The 20291-nt window shown below is 38.7% G+C and overlaps 2 protein-coding genes across 4 annotated transcripts; both read right to left on the reverse strand.

Moving 5' to 3' along the window:
• Window positions 1-1336: 1336 nt before the first annotated feature.
• On the reverse strand, window positions 1337-3368 carry ndufb3 (NADH:ubiquinone oxidoreductase subunit B3). Of its 2 annotated transcripts, none has more exons than XM_052605601.1 (3): window positions 3189-3368; window positions 2647-2776; window positions 1337-1666 (listed from the first exon to the last, which is right to left on the reverse strand). In XM_052605601.1, the coding sequence occupies exons 2-3, from the start codon at window positions 2772-2774 to the stop codon at window positions 1516-1518; spliced, it is 279 nt and encodes a 92-aa protein (XP_052461561.1). In that variant the 5' UTR covers window positions 2775-2776; window positions 3189-3368; the 3' UTR covers window positions 1337-1515. The 2 variants fall into 2 exon arrangements, with proteins under 2 accessions (XP_052461561.1, XP_052461560.1); XM_052605600.1 differs by having other exon boundaries at window positions 2647-2779; window positions 3189-3362.
• A 1941-nt stretch (window positions 3369-5309) lies between these two features.
• On the reverse strand, window positions 5310-20282 carry usp37 (ubiquitin specific peptidase 37). 2 transcript variants are annotated; one of them, XM_052605603.1, is made up of 24 exons: window positions 20143-20282; window positions 18949-19193; window positions 18027-18192; window positions 17840-17934; window positions 17645-17760; window positions 17395-17472; window positions 16752-16840; window positions 16578-16671; window positions 16134-16280; window positions 11848-11979; window positions 11601-11724; window positions 11067-11272; window positions 10844-10961; window positions 10527-10606; window positions 10278-10442; window positions 10158-10205; window positions 9961-10078; window positions 9326-9542; window positions 9073-9233; window positions 8229-8289; window positions 8040-8155; window positions 7889-7958; window positions 7664-7802; window positions 5310-6582 (listed from the first exon to the last, which is right to left on the reverse strand). In XM_052605603.1, exons 2-24 carry the CDS (start codon window positions 19120-19122, stop codon window positions 6501-6503), a joined length of 2796 nt encoding a protein of 931 aa, XP_052461563.1. In that variant the 5' UTR covers window positions 19123-19193; window positions 20143-20282; the 3' UTR covers window positions 5310-6500. The 2 variants fall into 2 exon arrangements, with proteins under 2 accessions (XP_052461563.1, XP_052461562.1); XM_052605602.1 differs by having other exon boundaries at window positions 16134-16283.
• Between the last annotated feature and the right edge of the window lie 9 nt (window positions 20283-20291).

Raw genomic sequence — 20291 nt, forward strand, 5'->3', positions numbered from 1 at the left:
GTCTATCTATCTATCATCGTTGTTGTACACGAAGTTCACAGTTGTATTACTTGTACTGATGTGCCTGCATTTGTTATGTTTGAAGACATTTAAAGATGTACAAACTTCTCTTGGTAAAACTGTTATATAAAATTATTCTATGAACATTTTCACTATAGAACAAATGCTAGAACCAGCCTTTTACAAGCTACACTTCATATCACATAAAACAGCAACTAAAAATGTATTGGATATGAAAAACCATGTCTAGTAAGATAGTTTTAATAAGTAAGCTCCATCTAACTTCTGGTAACCCCTTCCTCTCCTAGCAGATATTTCCATTTAGCTGCAAGAGAAGTCAACAGACAAAAAGTTCACACATTTCTGGCATCATCTGTGCAATGTCAGAGACAAATGATTCATAATGCACAACAAAGTAAAAAGCCACAGACATACTCTTTAAGCACACAACAGTACATTATACACTGTTAAATGTTTCTGTTCATTTTACACCCAAAGTCAAATGTTAGGCACAACTCAAGTTACCTGTAAGTACATAAAAACCCATGTTAGATGTTTTTTTACAACTAGTCAAACACAATTGTCTGAATGAAGGATTAAAAAAAATGCTTGTGGTTGTAACAATTTCATAAAATGTTAGGAAAAATCTGCATGAATCTTTTTGGCTTGAATTTGTAACTTTTCTCAACATTTTGTATTATTATTATTTTTTTCTACAATGTAGTGATGATAAACTGTGTGAATCTGAAGTGACTTTGAAGATTTCTGGTCATTTTATAATTCCCATACCCCTATTTGTGCCATTTCTAGTTTTGATGAATTAATAATAATTGAAATTGTGACGGGAGACAATGAACATAAATATAGAGAGACAATAAGAGACTTTTCACTGGTAGGGTATTTCCTCATACTGTCCGTATTTGAATGAACTCACCACAGAGTTTGGAAATAGGTCTCACGTTACAAGAAGCTTGTATAAGAAGCAAGTAGCTTGTACAAGGCTGGTTCTAGCATTTCTTCTATAGTGAAAATCTTCATAGAAAAAAATCATATAACAGTTTGACCAAGAGAAGTATGCACAATCAAAAAGACACAGACATACTCTTTAAGCTCACAACAGTACATTATATTAAGTTCATAGTAAGAATATGATCTTAGATTTGCATTCATGTTAACCTCATCATATCCCGGAAATGTACCTCATTCAGGAAATATGCAAATCACTGGTACTTGTACTTATTTAAAGAATAACATTTTACAATAGTAATTTCAAGTTTAAGCTCTAAAGGTTTGGCTATAAAAGCCAATAACCATACAACAAACATTCCCAACCCAATTCAGTTCATTTATATTTATTTTACAGAATGGTGAAAGGAAACATAACGATGAATGAACACAGGTATTAGGAAGCCTTTCTTGGGTTAACGTCTTCATGGACAGACAAAAACAGGCTTAAAACCTGCAGCAAACACAGAGTCCGGCAGCGCCTGGCTCTTCTGAGCTTTAGCCACGCTATTAGTGCTCTGACTTCTTTGGAGGAAAGAAAGCATACTCCACTGCTAGTGCCACTGCAAACGCTGCGAATCCTGTCTTAAAACCACGGAGGAGAACGTCTCGGAAGGTAACTGGGACGCCAAAGCTGCCCGTATACCTCCACGCCTCGTTCCTGCAGAAACAAACACCGTCATCCTTTACTCCATCGTTTTCTTACTTTCATAATGTCTTGTTCAATAAAACAAAATAAACCACTGCTGATGTCAAATGTACAGAACATTTACAATACCCATCAGGTCATCAAAGATGTTGTAGACCGTTGTTCTACATAGGAACAGATTTGTAGAAACATAGCATTACATCACTTGCTCACCAGTGGATGCTCTGCAGTGAATGGGTGCCGTCAGAATGAGAGTCTAAACAGCTGATAAAAATATAACAATAATCTACACCACTCCAGTCCATCAGTTACTGTCTTGTGAAGTGAAACATGTTTGAAATAAAAATACTACAATGTGTTTGTGTTGTTGCTTCTGGCTAAGATACGAGTCCTCTATTCATAATATTGATTTCAAGAGAAAGATTAAAATAGTTACATCAAAATCCACCCACATATTTGATTGGGAGAGAACAGGAAATTGACTTTTTCCACTGGAGGAAGTGGTATTATTATGGATTATGGATTTGCATGTGAGCCAGGAGTGATGCTTTTACATTTAAAACCTCTTGATGGATTTGTTTCTTATAAACACACACCTTTCCACATCAGAAGATGTTAATTGAGGGACTGGAGTGGTGTGGATTATTGTGATGTTTTTAATCAGCTATTTGGACTCTCATTCTGATGGCACCCATTCAATGCAGAGCATCCACTGATGAACAAGTGATGTAATGCTACATTTCTACAAATCTGCTCTGATGAAGAAACAAACTAATACATATTGTGGATGTCCTGAGGCATGATTTTTAGCAAATTTAAGTTTTTAGGTGAACTATGGCTTTAAATCACTTATATAATTGTAACCACAATGCACAGGGGTGGGCCAGAATTTAAATACACACTATATATTAAGATAATAATGTCATGGTGTATGTTATAGAGGACTCCAGAAAACAATTCAGGAGGAAATATCTGAAACTCTGTGATGTTACCGAGCCCAGGGGTCCCTGAGTCCTCTTCGAGCGAGCCTCTGCTGGGTGGCTTCCAGCGGCGTTCCTTCCCATTTCCACACTCTGTAGTCTGGCATGGACAGTTTGCCATGTCCGTGATCCCCACCCATGACTGCTGTTGAAGACATCACATCATTATTCATGCAACATTTGCAGAATTAAGAAGTCTCTTTCAGTGCGCGAGTCGACTCACTTGAATCACTCCACTGATTAGTTTATGAAGGAGGCGATTCAAATGAGAGACACCCCAAAACGTGTTTGAAATGTAGGCTAAAGCTTGTGTATACTGGCGGATGAATGCATATTTGGAGACTGCAACGGATCATTTATTTGTACTTAAATAGTTTCACTAATTAGCTCTTCAGTCGTGTTGAAGATACAAACAGAAACAACCAGACAACTAAGCCGTAAACACAGACTGTTTTCAGTACAAAATAAGTCCTGACTCTAGTTTAAACTAAAGTAAACGTTCACGAAAAGCAGTGTTAATCTTTTGCACGTGTATTAAATAGCAGAAAAGTTACCTTTTTTCCAGCAAAGTGACCTCCAACGTGAACGCGCAACTAATCCTGGAAGTTCAGTTTCTGACGTTACTTCCTGTGACAAGTTAACGTCCCTACGCTTTAGAAATAAATACGAAATTATACGAAACGGTTATACATATCGTACAAATGTATTATACAAACGTTACATTGCTATTGAAAAAGATTTTAACTAGTCGACGTTTTTGATAACACAATGACAGAACCTTTATTTTGACATTATTTTCCAACTTCCTGTTCACATGTACTGATGAACGATTGGCGCGCATGCGCACTTTCAGTTTCCAAATCAATGGACAGACAGAGAGCAATATAGAGATATGGCTCTGGACAGACAGGGCGAAGTGGGCACCATGTCGAAATGATTTTGTTATATGTTCACAGAAGTTTCTTTAATATATATATTTTTCCAAAGGCATTAAAGTAAATACGGTTATATACTCCTAGTGACCTTGTAAAGCGCAAAAAAGGAGGTTGTGTGGGTTTCAAGTTCCACAGATGTGCTGTCCTTCCCTTATTTGAGGTGCAGTTGCTGCCACGCCTGATTACTATTATTATTATTTTTTGCATATACGCACTATATTTTTCATACATTGTCAGTAGGAAAGGCGTGCCCTGAAATGTGTTGATTATAAACACTGACAGGTGACTACAGCATGTCTCTTAGCGGTGACAGTTGAAGTACATGTCTGACCAATATAAGGAAAATAAAGGCTGAAGTGTGTCATCCTCCAAGGATCAGAGGCCTGGCAAAATCCCCAGTGCCTTCCAAAGAGACGAGTATAACCTATGTGACATCTTCTTGGGTGTAGAGTATGTTATGCAGTGTAAAGAGACATCACAGGATCTTCATGAAGCACTTAGTGTCTTCAAATTTATATCTGTAGCCTGGCAGGAATTTCATAAAGGTTTGTTAAAATTACTTTTTGTGGCATTGTGCAGGTAGTCAAAGCTCACTTACTGAGATATGCTTGCATTTAAACCCTTTACAAACGCTGTAAATCAGCTGAACCAGGGCATTAATGGACCCTCTGCTGCTCAGATAAAACTACAGCTTACCAGAAACCTGACAGCATGAAAGATGGAAACAATGAGAGAGACGTGGGCCATCAGGAGGAAGACACAAAGGTCCTGTCCTGAATGACACACTTAAATGCTGTCCTCAGTCCCAGTCTGCTGTCTACACAGGCACAACTACCTTCTTAAAAAAAGAAAAGAGCCATATCATGATTGGAAAGTCTTTTCTGCATCACTCACAAAAAAAGTTACTTACTACTTTAAATATAAAAATACATAACAAATATTAGGTTTCAAGAAAGTACATTTTAAACATTTAATTTAGTTTGTAATGATTTTAATTGCACTATAGATCTATATATAGAGAGAGAGAGAGAGAGAGAGAGAGAGAGAGAGCGTCTCTTCTGCTGACCAAGGCTGCATTTATTTATATTTATTACATTTATTTATAAATAAAAAATTATATATATCACTTGTGGAAACAAAACGAAATCAGAACTAAAGAAGCGATTCTCAACTTTTTTGATTTTCAACATCCAAAATATTCCCCCTCTGCAGGGTGGGTGATATATTAAGTTAATAAGGTTTCATTTTATGAATTCAAGTGAATAATAATTAATAGTAAACAGAGTAAACTGTAGTATATTTGCAGTTTGCATCTTGAATTTTTTTTTAAAGAGGTTTTTAATTTAGTATTGGACTGTAATTGTTTACATTGATAAATTAAGTCATGGTGAGAAAAACATCTCTAAAAGACTTGCACAGATTACGGGGCATGTTTACAATTTTTATTTCAACATTCCATTTGCATAATCTGCTGACTGAACATTGACAAAATGAGCCACTGCGTTGAGGGGACCAGTTTACTAACATGGCAGTCCAATTAATTATTTTTCTGTAATCTAGATAAAAAAAAAATACATTTTAAAAGTCTTTATAAAAATCTATTTCCACCATTATTTAACCCAGTCTTAGTAGTTTTTTTCCCTCTTGCTCTATCGCTCTCTTTCTGAGACTATCAATTTTTTTGCATATATTATATATAATATTCTTGAATTTCTTGAAAGAAAACTCTTGCAAATGAAGCAATTTTTTTCTAAATAAATTTTATTTAAAATGTGTTCAAGGAAGTCAAAGACTGAATACTAAGCAATTAAGTAGAGCTTATACCACTGTTTCAGAGAACACCATACATACAAGACCCACTCTCCCACAAACCTCTTCAGATGATCAGAACACAAAACATGAATAAACTGGTTACCCAAGACATGAAAATGAGAAGGACAGTACAGAACAAATCAGACAAAGAACAAGATCCTAAAATAAATAATATCAGCTGACTTCACTCCCATATATATTCAGTAAAGGTGTGTGAACGTTTTCATTTGAGGTCTTTGTGAAGACCGATATTCTACACAATGGCTGTGCAACTTCACACTGTAAAGCTCTACAGGGAAAGAAAATTATTTTATTAGGTCTGTAGGTTTCGGAGAGGCATAAAGATTCTTGAAGTTAGATCTTTAAAAAAAGGACAAGCTACATCAATACCACTGAGCTTGTTAGATTTACGTTTATAAAAGAAGAATAAAACAACCAACAGTCATCAGTAAAGCCTTGAATATAAATCAATACTATTCCAAGTCTCTTTTCATCACTATAGATCATATAAAAGCCAACTGGCAAAGCAAATATTGCACCACATTTTCAGCTGCATATCAAACGAGACAGACACCCCATATTCCACCCAAACATATACAAGAATACATTTGTATATGCAATAGATCACAAAAGAAATCTAAAATCTCGAGATGGGAAAGAAAAAAAACTATTATAGAGAACAAGCTCTCGATATTTCTTAATGCAAAAGTTTATCAGAGGGTCTTTTCTTTAATTAAGGCCAACAAAATATTTAAAGAAAAGAAAAAAAACAAAAAGAGCAACTTCCTCAAGGTTGAAGTTACACCTTCTGAGAAACTCAAAATGCTTTCTATATTTATATAGAAATATAACCATTTTCCCCATAAACATTTTGTATCTATGAGTTTCTAGAACATTTACCCATCTAACTGCAAGTCTACATCTGAAACGGGAACAGTATTTCACAGGAGGAAATGGGAAAAGGGAAAGAGACAGAAAAGGAAAAGTGCCCAAGGTGTGTGTGTGTGGATGGTCTTCAGTAGTACTGATGAAGGGCGCTGTGTTTACCCCTGGCTCAGTTCAGCTGTTCATCAGCAGGAGGATCCACCCTGAAGGGATGTTAAAAGCGAGCCAGAGAGTTTATAGCGGCTGCAACACGGTGCGAGCGGCTTCACTGTTCCCTCCTGCCTTCTCCAGCTCAGACAGCTCCTCAAACACATCTCTGAACACAAACACATCGTCAGATTACAACACCACCATCCTCACAAACACTGGTGCTCATTCACTCACGAGCAGGACTGGGTTTTGAGTCACAAGCTTGCGAATTAATTCAAATTCAGTTTAGATTTTGAATACATATTTCAGGTACAGTACATGACAAATTTCTTCAAAGAAGGAAAAAAAATCTAATGCTGTAAAATATACACGAGTCAGCTGGTACTACATTCCTACAATATCAAAGGTTAAAATGAACTGATTTGCAGTTTTCAAAGGGGTGGTTCACTTTTTTTGAAGGCTTGATTGTTTTTATGTGGTGCATTCTACCATGTTAACGCTTAAAAAAAAAATCCTACATAATTTACCTTTATTCCACAACAATCTGTCCCTTCTCTGAGAAACAAGCTGATCGTTTCCTGTTTTTATGAAGCCCCGTCCTCAGAAATGGGCAAGGGGCTCTGATTGGTTAGCTAGCCCAGTGTGTTGTGATTGGCTAAACCACATCTAAACATCTTGCCCCTCTCCTCAGCGGCATGTGCTCCAGATGTATTATAAACAGCGTTGTTAATACCTCCATTAGAATCATTATAAAAGACAGAATCTCTATTCATATATGAACAGATTGTTTTATGTGCACCTCTAGTTTTCTCATCTTCTTCAACCAAACCTTTAAAATATTAAACTTATAATACTAACTTTACAATTACATAATTACAGTTTGACATATAAATCGTAATAACTAGATTTCTACTCCAGTGTTTTTATTTGAAATAAACATTTAAATGGTGGCTGTAATAACTAAAAACTAAACACTGCAGAACAGTAAAAAAATTTTTGGTGCATATATTGAGGAACATGCTCCTCTGTAGAGTTGTTGTAGTGGTTACGTCTTCCCATGATTTTAAGTGATTGAAGAATTGATACGGTTTCGTAAAAATGAAAATCGATATCTTTTTTTTTTTCATCCCTACTAATATGCATAGATTTCTAGTATTTATCCATACAAGAGAAATTCTGACAAAAATAAATCCTGGATTTGCAGGAACAGTAAGACTGCTCAGCATGCATTAAGAAAGAGAACTTACTTGTGCATGTAAAAAAAGATGTATCCACTCCTGTCACGATCTCTCTGAACAGTGGCCTCCTGTGTGCGGGAGACGTCCAGATCATTGTATGTGAGCCAGGACTGTTTCTTCATGTCATAAACATCACTAATGTAATGCCCTACAGAAGGAAAGAGACAAATAGCACCTGATGAAGCTGTTCTTGGTCTGCAGTGCAATAACAACATGAGCTAAAGACACCAGTACCTGATGATGAGCTGCTGCCGATGTGACTGACCACACTGAGGAGTCTGAAAGAGTTCGGGAGCTCTCCAGTCTAAACAAGTCATTACACCATCATTAAACCAAGCCCTGAAAGCTGACACTTCTCAAAGTGCACCGAGGGTCTCGGACTCACCTCTGCGTTCTTCTTGAGCTCTTCAGCTTCAGCCTCACTGTACTCCATATCCAGACCATCCTCGTTCCCAGAGTCGTCATCGGAGCACAGCAGCTCTGGCAGAGAGTTATTAAACTCTACAACACCACAAATATTCACATTAACCAAGATAATGTGACACAGAACATGTTCTGGGTGTGCCATACTGACCTTGCAGGCTGAGCTCAGTGGCTCTCTTCAGATCGTCATCTTCCCTCATCTCTCTCGCCTCCTGTGCAATTAACAGACAATATTCACTGTACAACAATCATTATCATCATCAGTTAAAGCGGTGGTGACGTCAAGGATGAACAACACCGGAAAAGTACAGCTGCTGAGAAGATTGTGTCAAAAGACCAATATGGTGATTATAGTAATATGGCAAGAATATAAAAAAAAAAAAATGTACATTACATTTATTCATTTAGTTGATGCTTTTATCCAAAGCGACTTACAATTTCTATACATGTCAGAGGTCACATGCCTCTGGAGCAACTAGGGGTTAAGTGTCTTTCTCAGGGACACAGTGTCACACAGTGGATCCGAAACCCGGGTCTCTCACACCAAAGGCATGTGTCTTATCCACTGCGCCAACACCACCATAATGCATCCAATAACATATTTTGTTTTACTTAAGATATTTTGAAATTCCCATTATTCGCAAAGGTCACTCCCATACACACACACACACACACACATACACACACACACACCAAAATTGTTCTTTTAATTTTGCATGATATGACCTGGATATGTTCTTGACCGGTTCAATGAGATTCACCCAGAAATTAAAACTGACCTCTACTTTTGGCGGTGCTTCATCAACAAATAAAGACACAAATGCAATTTGAGGGAGAGTTCAGAGCGACAAAATTACATTTGGTTAAATATTTCACAAGATCAAGATTTGTGATATCGAAAATCCACAACAAGAATTATTATAACAATCTTGTTAAACTTCTAAAACAATTTCTTTAAACTGAATGTAGCAGTGGATGTGTATCGTGGTGCTTACATGTTCCTGCAGGCTCTGTGCGAGGGCCTGCTGCAGCTCCTGTTCCTCTCGCTCCTGGTCTAAACTGTACTGCTGCACCCAGTCCAGCTCTCCCTGCACTCCTTCAGGCGTCTGGTTCTCCTTGTTCTCATCCATGGTCAGATCTAGAGACTCCAGAGCATCTAGACATAAACCAAACAATAAACACACACACAACTCTAGACGCTGTAGGCTGGGAGTACAAGCATGCAATCTAGTTGAAACTCTAGTTTACCTGCAGGCTGTTTCTCTCCATCCAGAAGGTCCAAATGAGGAGTCAGGTCCTGGCCGTCTGCATCTCCAAACCCTGTGTCTGGGCTGCTGGTCGGCTCGTCGTCAGGGCAAGCGGACAGACTAGTGTCGTGACGACTCATCTCCAGCACAGCTGCTAGCATCTCATCATCATTGATGGCGTTAAACTCCGAGTGCTCCACCTGAGCATTGTGCTGCACCTGAACACACAAAGCAAGCTGGTCACATGCACTGTCAAGTATTTCAAAACTGCACGACAAACTTCTTGACCACTAACTCTGTATATTAAAAAAGACTTCTGAAGGGTCATGTGACACTGAATACTGGTATAATGATTGCTGATAACATTTTTGGCATTGACATATGTGTGCGTGGGATTTTTAATGTATAAGTGCTGTAAAATGATTAATTCCATCCAGTAGAAGTTGGTTTGCATAATGTGTTGACTATATTTACAACAGTAACCCTGCTTGTGACGTGACACCTTTGTAGATTATAGCTGGCTGCATCAAGTGACCAAATGTAGAGTGAGTGTTTGATTTGATTCACAGATGCCATGTGGACTGCTTTAAGGAATTCATAAAAAAAAAAAAAAAAAAAAAATGCTATTCTTCTCACCTCTTCCGTCCTGTCGTCTTCTGAATGATGTTTGCGACCAACTTTTCTGACGAGCTCCTCCTCACTGTCCGAATCACACAGCACACTTCCTGAACTCTCTGGCTTTTGAGAACCTTTCCTGTAAGACCGATTTATATCACATGAGCATGAATCAAGACTAAACACTCTTAGCAAGCGCATCTGAGGGCTGCCCTCACCGTAGTGTTGAAGAGTTGACCGACTGGGACATCTTCAGCGTCCTGGAGCTGAAATTAAATCAGACATGGAGTATGAAGGGTGTTACACTAAATAAGAGCGAGTGCAAGAGCGATTCTTACATGGCCGTCTGTGCGTTCCAGCCGAGGCTGAGAGGGGGGCGCGTGGCGTCAGTGCAGTGAGAGAGCAGCGTCAGATATTTGGGGATCAGGACTTGTTGGCCCAGCTTGCTGTTTAAAGACAGCTGACTGTTGTAGCTGTAGCGTTTGAGGTGAAGAATCAGCACCCTGCAGAGAAAGGGAGTCATTCAAATGTTTTCAACTGATCACTAACTCGTCTACACAACATGAAGTATGTGTGTTCATTCGAACCTGGGAAGCCTGCTAAATTTGTGAGAGACGGTTGCTGCTTTTCCACTGCATTTTTCACAGGAATACTCAATCTCCTCCATCTACAAACACAAAGACAACAGGTTATGAACACTTGAGTACTGTAGTGAAATTAAACTAAAATGAATCGATCTCCTCAATCTTGTTAGGGGGTAAAACATTTAAACATTCAGTACATTTGTTAATCAAAGGTTTGGACTAACTAGTGTAGCCAACTAATCCAGCTTCATGGTACAGGCCCCAGGACTTTAGTGTTTTGATCATTCACATTCTACAGCTGGTGTGATGCAGTGTCTTACTCTGAAGAAGAGGTCTAAAGAGTCCTGTATCGATCTGAGAGGCAGAGTTTTTTTCCTGCGCGGCAGGTCGATGGACAGGTCGTTGAACTGCTCACGCTTTGTCACCACCTCTCCACAGCTGTTCACCAGAGGAAGTACGTCAACCACAAAGTTATTACACAACATATCAAAAATCACAAGACAACACATGACCTCTTTTCTTTATTAAACTCTGCCAACTCACCTTTTACATGTAATGGTGTGCTGCACTTCAAACTCCATGTTGACTGTTACGGGGCAGGTGTAAATGCGTGAGGTGTCCACCTCCTCTGCTAACCGAGCGCTTTGTGGCTCCTCTCCGGCCGAGGGCTCGTTCTTCCAGCTTTTGTTGATCTTCTCCACATCCTCCTTCAGCTGGTCCAGACACTGGCTCAGGAACTCATGAGCATCCTGGGCACAAACAGCTGATTGGCACTTCCATCATATGAACATAACACAACAGGAAAGCCTCGTTCACACCAACAACAACAACTGTAAAGACAACAACTATATTAGCATCCATACCAACATGCAATAAAACTGTTTTTATCCAGTTCTGTCATCCGCCACATAAGCTCTTTGTAATCAGATTCTGATTGGATTTGGCAAAAGCACTCCTCTGTGTCGTTAATGTTATAGTTCACTATAGTGATTATTAAAACAGGATGGTTATCATTGGTGTGAATGAGTCTCAAATCGGACGCATCTGCATTAGCAATAAAGTTGTCACACGTCTTACATTCTGCATGTAACCAGAGAAACGCTCAGCTGTTGAGGAAATGGCGTTCTTCACTCGCCGCAAAAGATCTTTCTTCACTTCTGGAGGGGAAATGTCCTTCTTAGCCAACAGATGAGCAAAACGCCTTCATATGGAAATAAAACATCAACAGGCTTGTGAGTGGATCATTATATTTCAAGCTTTTAATGCATGTTTAAAATGGTCCAAAAAGAAACTGGTTTAGAAGGAAAGAACTGCATGAGCATACCTCAGAAGGGCGTTGACGGGGACCCTCTTCCAAGGTATTCCCTGCTTTAACAGGTCATTTGAAAATGAGGGCAGGCTGAAAAGGGACTGGAGTATGGCGTTCATGTAACAGGTGTTCCCAAGATTGGAGAATCTAAAGGACAGTTGAGTAACAGGCATGTGATAAGCCAAGGAAAAAGTGAAAAACAGTTTTCCCCCATTCACTATGGCAAAACATTAGAAACGACTGTAATAGTGATACAATATATTACGCACACATATACATGGAAGTATGCATGTATATGAATATATGCACACATATACATATATTAGGCTTGGGCGGTTATACGGTAATATGGTATACCGCGGGATCTAAAAATAGCAATGGTATCAGTTCCAATACCGTCATACCGTTAATAAAAAAAAACAACAAAAAAAACAATGCACTTATATAGGAGACAAGGATGAAATATTAAATATAATTTATTTAATGCCTAAAAATGTGTATGCGTGGTTGTCATCGCGTGACAACGAGACGAGGAGAAAGAGAGAGGAGGGGAAAAAATGGCGAGTTGCGCACCGAGTGACCTGGTCTCAAAAAAAAGAACAAATTCTGCAGTTTGCCAGTATTTCGGGTTTCGACCGAACGAGAAGGGAGAGGTGGTAAATAAGGACGAGGCTATTTGCAAATTGTGCCCTCACGAAAAAAGATGATTTTAATATGGAATATGCTGCAAAAAAAAAAAAAAGCCGATGCAATGGCAGGTCCTGTCGGCATCGGCAACGTCGGAGCTGAAATAACAGCATACTGTTTAGAGCCAGTTACTCAAGGAGACGAGGACCCACTTCATTCATGGAAAAATGCTGACTGGTGTTTTCCCCAAATGTCACGAGTGGCACGAAAGTACCTGTGCGTAAAGTTGTCGGTCCACAGCGTGCCCTAGCGAAAAATCTTGACTAGATTGTATGCCACTTGCCATTCGTTCCTATTAGCACTGTTTAATTTTTATTTATTTAATGGATTCGGGTATTTTTATTTGGTTTTCATTAAAAACTATTTTGGAAAAGAAGACTGGAGAGAAGTTGTTTTTATTTAAACTAGTGCTGTCAATCGATTAAAAAAAATTAACTAATTAATCGCACAATTTTTAAAAATTAATCGCGATTAATCGCAATTAAAAGACTGAAACTTTTTGGATATGTAAATGTAAAATGTAAATTAATGTAAACTCAAGACATTTAAATTTAAATTCAAAATATTTAAATTCAAAATATGATTGTTTATTGGAATTTTTGTTTAACTTGTAACACAGATTTTCTCATGTAAACAACATACCTGCAATAAACCATCAATATCCTCCAAATTAACTGTTGGCTTGAAAGCCATATTTATTACAGAAATAAAAACACAGGCATGTAAGTATCATTTGAATTTCAAAACAATCAATGCCAATGAAAAACAAAAATGATTTCCATGTTGAATTCTAAGTGGACTGCAAAAAAATTCCAAAGTATAGTCATTGCCAGTGCTTTAAGTGGGCCAGTACGCACCAGTACTCAGTACCGCCACTTCCAAATATAGCTCTTGAGCGTACCGCCACCTCTCCGTGCGCCCAGAACGTGCTTGTAGCGTACCGGTACGCTCATTTGGACATCTGTTTTAATAGAGGTTTTAATCTTTTACCTGCACCGCCGATTTTCAGAGCGCCCTTCACAATGCAAGCTTCCTAATTCATCCCACCCAGGGCAGAAACTACATTACCCATTCACCCTTAAGTTATACAAGTGAATAGCGCATGTGTCGCTTTTCCCGCTGTTAAGTGTCAACAACTCAACGTGGCCGGAGAAGGTGTGTGAAACTCGTTGTGAGTTATACTAAAGCAAAATCTTGAGTATTTATTGTCTGATAAACATTAAAAACTGTCTGCGGAGGTTGAGTCGTCCTGCAGCCCCCGCTGGCTGCTCATTGGCTGCAGCATCTTTTTTCTAAGTTCTAAAAAAATACCGTAGACGGCAAGGCACAAATTTAGATATTTATCTAATTAATCTATAGCCTATGCACAAAGACAATATGATCTTTTTGTCCCCTTTTTGTTTTAAAGCTTGATGAAGAGAGAGAGCGCAAGTTGCTGCAGCTGCGAGGAGGACAGTGATGCATGCGCACAGGAGTGATTGACAGTTCGCGGCACTGTGTACAAAAAAATACTCCGCTACACAATTATTTCGTTTAAGCTTATTAACGTTAGCGTTACAGAAAGGTCTGATTTACGCACTGTTACAGTCATTGTTTTTTTTTTTTTTTAAACAATGACATTTGAGTTCATGATTTTAATGTTGCTGTTTCTTGTGGCAGACTAAATGAAGAGTAATGTTTCTTGTGGCAGACTGAAGAGTAATCCGGCAGAGTTTTATACTGAAACTTTCCGTCTAAATGTCCTTCCTTGGTCTTATCCATATTTCTTTGCACGTTGAACACACATAGGCCACAACTGGAAATAAAAAAACTGCAACCGCGTTAATTGCGTTATTTTATTTTAACGCGTTAAATATTTCAAATTAATCGAATGCGTTAACACGCTAATTTTGACAGCACTAATTTAAACCTATTGCTTTTCAAAAAAAAAAAAACATTTTTTATTTTATTTAATTTTTTCAACTCTGGTTGAGTGTTGTGGGTCTATTCGCTCTTTTTTTATAAGCTGCTCTTTGTTATTAAAAGTTGTTCGTGCAGTGTGATTTTTTATGGATTACGTTTTTCCGTAAATATCACATTCGAATAATTTTGAGCTCACAAAAAATGAATATTCGTTTATGTAAATTAAGTTTAATGAGACAGACGTTATTTTTCAGCAACATTTATTGTTTCTGTCATTTTGGAACAAGCTTACACACAATAAGCTTGAAAACATCGTGTTTTGTAGCTGAAAACTTTAACAACGCAAACAAACAAAAGTAGCCTACAGATTAAAAGCAAAAAATAAAATAAAAATAAAAATAAAAAAATGAACAAAGAAAAAACGTAAAGCAGCCTGCAGCAATTATGCCATTGTACAGAATGTAGCTTACACAATCTTTTTTTCTTTTTTTCTATTGTTTTACATGTTCTTGTTAAGAAACACGGGCATGTAAACATGATCGGGGGAAAGTCGGCTCCTTAGTCTGTTAAAAATAAGTCCGGCCGCGGAAAATGCGCTCTGACGGCACAGATGTTGGCGGGACTCACAAATAACTGTGTGCTATGTGAATAAGTTTTGTGAAGCGCTTCGTGTTTTCGTTTCACCACTGAAATGGGATCCTCATCTGGTGGAATATATGGCTCCAGCAAGAACTGTTCCCACTCGTCTCGACTCTCTGTAATCATCTCTGAAGAACTGGAGAAGAAGATCTTTTCCGACGAGTGGGCATTGCATCCTCTTCATCGTTGGTGACGCACCACTCGTCTAGCATCAAGGAAAATGTTCTGATGATGTTCAAAAAAGTTTTTTTTTTTCTTACTTCTCTCATGTTTTCATCGAGAAACCTGAGATCTTTGGGCCGAGGGTCTAGGGCAGATGAGAGAAGAGTAGTTTTCACTACATTCTCCAAGTTAGCGGTGTTTATTCGTTGCTTGAGAGACGCCGGGAACAATGTTCTTGAATGCGGTCACTTTCTGTAATTCTCCACGGCATATTTGAAGTACTGTAGAAGACCGCAGTTCTTATTCATTCATTAATTATTTTTTGCTTTCATACACCTTCAAATATGCCGTGGAGAATCAAAGAAAGTGACCGAATTAGGTTGTATTGTGGATTTTTTTCCCTTTTATCTTTTCTTTATGGAAAGCAAAAATATGTCGAAATTCGAATATCGCTTTTATTTATCGAATAATTAGAGCCGGACGAATATTATAATAATAATATCTGTGCACACCCCTAGTGATTATATTGATTTGTGTGCGCATCTCTGCGCAAAAACTGTTCTGTATGTTTATGTTAATTTAATTGTTTGACTATTGCTATTTGTTGCTAATAAAAGTTGTTAATATTGTTGTGAATGTCATTTTGTTATTGTTTCAGTATTAGTGTTTGGTATTCAGTTTCTGAATGGTTTAGGCACAAGCCAACAGTTTGGTGATGCTGTCTCAGCCTTACGTCATATTTTTTTTAATTATTCACGGTAATACCGTATACCGAGGTAAAATAGGGAGGAGGTTTGACGGTATCAAAATTTGGATACCGCCCAAGCCTAACATATATAGATGCAAAAAACAGAATTTGGGGGAAGAAAACAATTCATAAAGCCCTATATTATTGGGCTTGAGACACTCACCCTTGTAGTGGAGGCTGCGGCTGAGCCAACGTGGATGGTCTGGGTTTGTTCCAGCCTCCGTAGTCCAAAGTAGGGCGCACCTTTTTAAAGGGAGTTGAGTGATTGGGTAACATTAGGCTTCGTTTAGCAGAGGGACACTGGCCTGTGCTGCTGTGCATGTAAAGAAACAAGAAAAAAAAGCTCTGATGAATACAGCAAAGGATTCAATAAACTGATAAATAACTGTTTGAGATACTCCTTGGTTTGTGAACTGGACTACACGAGTCAAACTGCATGTCTGTGTACAACAACATTACAGGGTCATTTTCTCACATTCAGATTACATTATTGCTGTGGCATTGTAAATTCAGCAGCATCATCACAGAACTTCACAGGAAACACATGTTTTTCTTAGAAAGCATAGACTATAGACAACGAGTAACAACACTGGGTCAGAGACTCTACCTGTCCAAAAAGGAATGGGTCTGAGAGTAGTCTTTAGTTCCTGTTCTGCTCCCATAAAAGGATGTTGGCTGGAGAGGCGCAGGTGTGTGTGGAGCTGAGGAAATCAAGCAGCAAGCATTATTATAAAGCCGAGAAAGAAGCAGCTACAGTAGATGAAAGTGAAGGGGCACTTACCGGTGGCTCTGTTCTCCTCTGACTGCTTGAGTTTGTCTTTGCAGCTGAGCAGAAACTTTCTGGATGCATCTGTGATGGCCTTGTTGTTGCTAAAAACAGGCAAAATTTCAGAATGTTTCTTTACATTTCAACTCAAAAGTCTGAGATTGGCAAGATTTCTTTTTTTATTATTGTTTGCTAAGGTTGAAAAACTTAAGTTCCTACATAAAAATGTAAATAACCCTTCTACTGTAATATATTTTAAAATATACTTTATACACCAAATAGCTAAAATCACAATTTTGCTGATATAGGGCCAGATGGCACAAGTGTGATATTGCATTTATACAACCGTTTGACAGCACAAGTATGCAAACAAATAAGAAACAAAAGATAGCTAGGATTACCTCTCAGCCAAACAGATTCAAGGACCAGAAATAAAATATGTAAATGATTTCAGGAGTCTTTTATGAATACAAGGTCCCAAAGAACATTTATTTTAACTTTTTTTTAACAAATGGATTTACTGCATCTGTTAAATAATGAAAGCATGTTTTCTAAACAGAAATTAATTTTTCAAACACGGAATAAAAATTCTTAAATTATCCCAAACTTCTGAACAGAGTATCAAAATGAATCTGCAGTAAAATGAAGTCTCGTGTACCTAGAAGAGTCGTTCTCTTTGGGGTAGTCCTCGGTCATATCTCCATCAGAGTTCATCAGCCTCTTCCTCTTCTCACTCCTACAGGACAAAATCAATTTTAAGTTGTGGTCAGGGCAATCGTTATTTAATTAACAAATAAATTACCGAAACCTGAGATTACATGTCAGCAAACAACAGAGCAAAAAGTGCACACATTTTCCAGAAACACTGTACCCAAATCTAAAGTCATTGGCAGGGCAAATGTGCACACCTGTTCTCAGAGAGGCCATTGCGGCCAGGTGTGGACGTTACCCGGCTGGGACTCCCGAGAGGTTTTCGGGGTGTGCTGTCCTCTCTGCTGTCCAGACTTGGACGTCTAGGAGTGCTCTGAAAGAAACGGTACATCAGCCATATAATATATAGAAAATAATCCATAAACATTTTATAGCTTGTGATGCTGTGCTACCTGTTTTTCTGATGGAGAGAGGCCAGAGTCGTTCTGTGCTGCACGATTCCCAAGAACTAACCCGAAACTAGCGCTCCCCTGGTTTGTCTTTAAAACTTAAGAAATAAAAAGTAAAGGTAAAGTGACTTGAATAGAAAGAATGGACAGTGATGTGAAAACTGAAAAACATGAGTCGAACGAAACATACCTGCTGGTTTTCCAAGCCTCACCATTTCAAGGTATTCCTTCATTTTTTTAGCAACCAACAAGGGCAGTTTGTCCATCATGACAACGCTGGAGTCTTTCAGAGTCAGAGTCACACGGTTTGGGCCATGCGTTGGATAGCAGGCAAGCTGCTTAACATTGTGATTCAGCTGCAGCAAAATAAACAAACGAGTCTAAACAGCACTCAACAATGCATTAGATGCTCATGTCTTAAAATGACACTGCAGGACTCTAAGGAGAACCTTACAGTTATTTCAGTATTTCATACACATTTCTAAGGATCAACACGATCAATCTTGCCTGTACATAATCTACTATGTCTTTTGTTGTCTTAAAGAGAGTGTATACTTCGGCAAGTAAAAAGCCTTTTAGTGTAGTTGTAAAACATCCACCTTCAGCTTGTGGTTCTTGTGTCCTTCAACTATAAAACTTCACTGAACTTTTTTTGTATATACACATGTTAGAATATGTTGTAATATTTCAAGATTAATGTTTACTCAGACTCAAACTGAGGTGTACTTGATTATCCATGGAATTTTTTTGAAAGATAAATTGTTAAAATGCGAGTATCAAACATGATGCATCAGGATTTTAATGTTAGATGTTCATCTTCATTGCATTATGCTTCAAATAATTAAAACCAAAATGTTTCGATCAAACCTTTTCCCAATCACCTTACAGACATTGAGTTATAGATTGACAGACATTCTTTACCGTTTTATGCAAGTAACCTGCTATACAGTTATAAAGACCATGTTGACTTACATTACAAACTCCAATGATTTAATCTTTTAGGCCATATAAATATCAGCTACTGCACCAACACCAACAAAAAGCAGGACTTTTTTTCCTGACGATTATATTCTATTATATTTCAGGTGTAAATTTAAAAGACAGTTCTCCACCTGAAACATCCTCGGAGTACCGCCACTGCTGAACTTGACTAGCAGGTTTATTTTGTTGTCTTTCTCGTGGATTTCAAAGACCCCCTCTTTCCATTTGGTGGTCCCCAGCTCGCCACACCGGATGCGGATGCGGACAGCGCCGCCGCTGGTCAGCTTGGGCACTGCGACGGACATGAGTGCGAGAAACCCGGCTCTGGACACAGCTGAAGGCAAACAGATGCGGACAGAGACCTGCAACAAAAGCCCTGACAAAAGAGACTGTGTCAGACGTGAAACAACTTGAGACGCAGAAACGTCAATTACAGCCGTGCGCCCGCGAACATCGGCAATGACATTTAAGTTACACATAAAACGGGAGCCTAAGAAGTGCTTCTTTGAACAAAACCACGCGATTTTGATCCGTTGCGTTTCATTTTAAACAACGGTTTCTAAACTGTTAACCAACAGCTTGGAGACACGCAACCCACGTGTCGGAAATGAATCAGACTCACAAACAAAACACAGTGAATCGAAACCTTATAACGCTTAAGTGAGATTAAACAACACTTATGTAATGATGTCCCGTTCATATACAACTATCAGCGACGACTAACATTAAGTTAACCAAGTTAGAATGCACACAAATAGACGCCAGTTTAAAATCCGCATTATATTTCATACATCCACGTCTTTGCAAATATCCCACATGATAGAAAGCTAAATCATTCAGTCAAATCACAGAAATGTTGCCCTGAAAGCCTTAGGCGTAACGTTAAGTATGACAAACTTCACTCGTTTTAATGTGAACTAAGTCACGCATTAAAACCACGACCAAAGCTCTCCTTTATAACACCATATCACAGAGAGCGTGCAGATCCGTGTTTAGAGCTGCTCCGGTGAGAGAAGAGAAAAGTAAACAAACACGTCAGGTGAAGACATCGCGCGCTTTAAATGAACGCGCTCGTGTAGCTTCCATAGAGACTGCGCGCACTCGCGTTCCCGCCTAAAAACAAAGTAACGCTCGTGCAATTCGCAGAAGCGACTATGTATCGTGCTGTATTATTCTCACACTCCGCTGTGAAATGGTCACACACGCAGCTAACGGTAATTAACTAGCATTAGCAGCCCAGGCCGTGTGACAGGCTTGGCTCCGCTAACTGACCACTCCGAGAAAGAATGAGGGCAAAATCGGTTCACAAACCACATCTCGTTTACCTGCCGGAGGGTAATTCCTCGAAGAAAGTGCTGAAGGATGAATATATCCGCTTAATGTGGCGCTCCACCAGTGTGTGAGTTTTGCCGGCTGTGATGTTATCTGCGTGTACCACGAGCAGCCGATGATGGCGGGAATGTGAAAATTTAGA

The sequence above is a fragment of the Carassius gibelio genome, chromosome A9, assembly GCF_023724105.1.
Source record: "Carassius gibelio isolate Cgi1373 ecotype wild population from Czech Republic chromosome A9, carGib1.2-hapl.c, whole genome shotgun sequence".
In the NCBI taxonomy this organism is placed as follows: Eukaryota; Metazoa; Chordata; class Actinopteri; order Cypriniformes; family Cyprinidae; genus Carassius; species Carassius gibelio.

Coding starts and splice junctions, on each gene's coding strand:
- ndufb3 (XM_052605601.1), bottom strand. CDS start 2,774: ATGGGTGGGGATCACGGACATGGCAAACTGTCCATGCCAGACTACAGA. Junction 1,667..2,646: donor CTCAGGGACCCCTGGGCTCG/GTAACATCACAG, acceptor TTGTTTCTGCAG/GAACGAGGCGTGGAGGTATA.
- usp37 (XM_052605602.1), bottom strand. CDS start 19,122: ATGTCCGTCGCAGTGCCCAAGCTGACCAGCGGCGGCGCTGTCCGCATC. Junction 17,935..18,026: donor GAGGCTTGGAAAACCAGCAG/GTATGTTTCGTT, acceptor TTATTTCTTAAG/TTTTAAAGACAAACCAGGGG. Junction 17,473..17,644: donor AATGGCCTCTCTGAGAACAG/GTGTGCACATTT, acceptor TTTGTCCTGTAG/GAGTGAGAAGAGGAAGAGGC.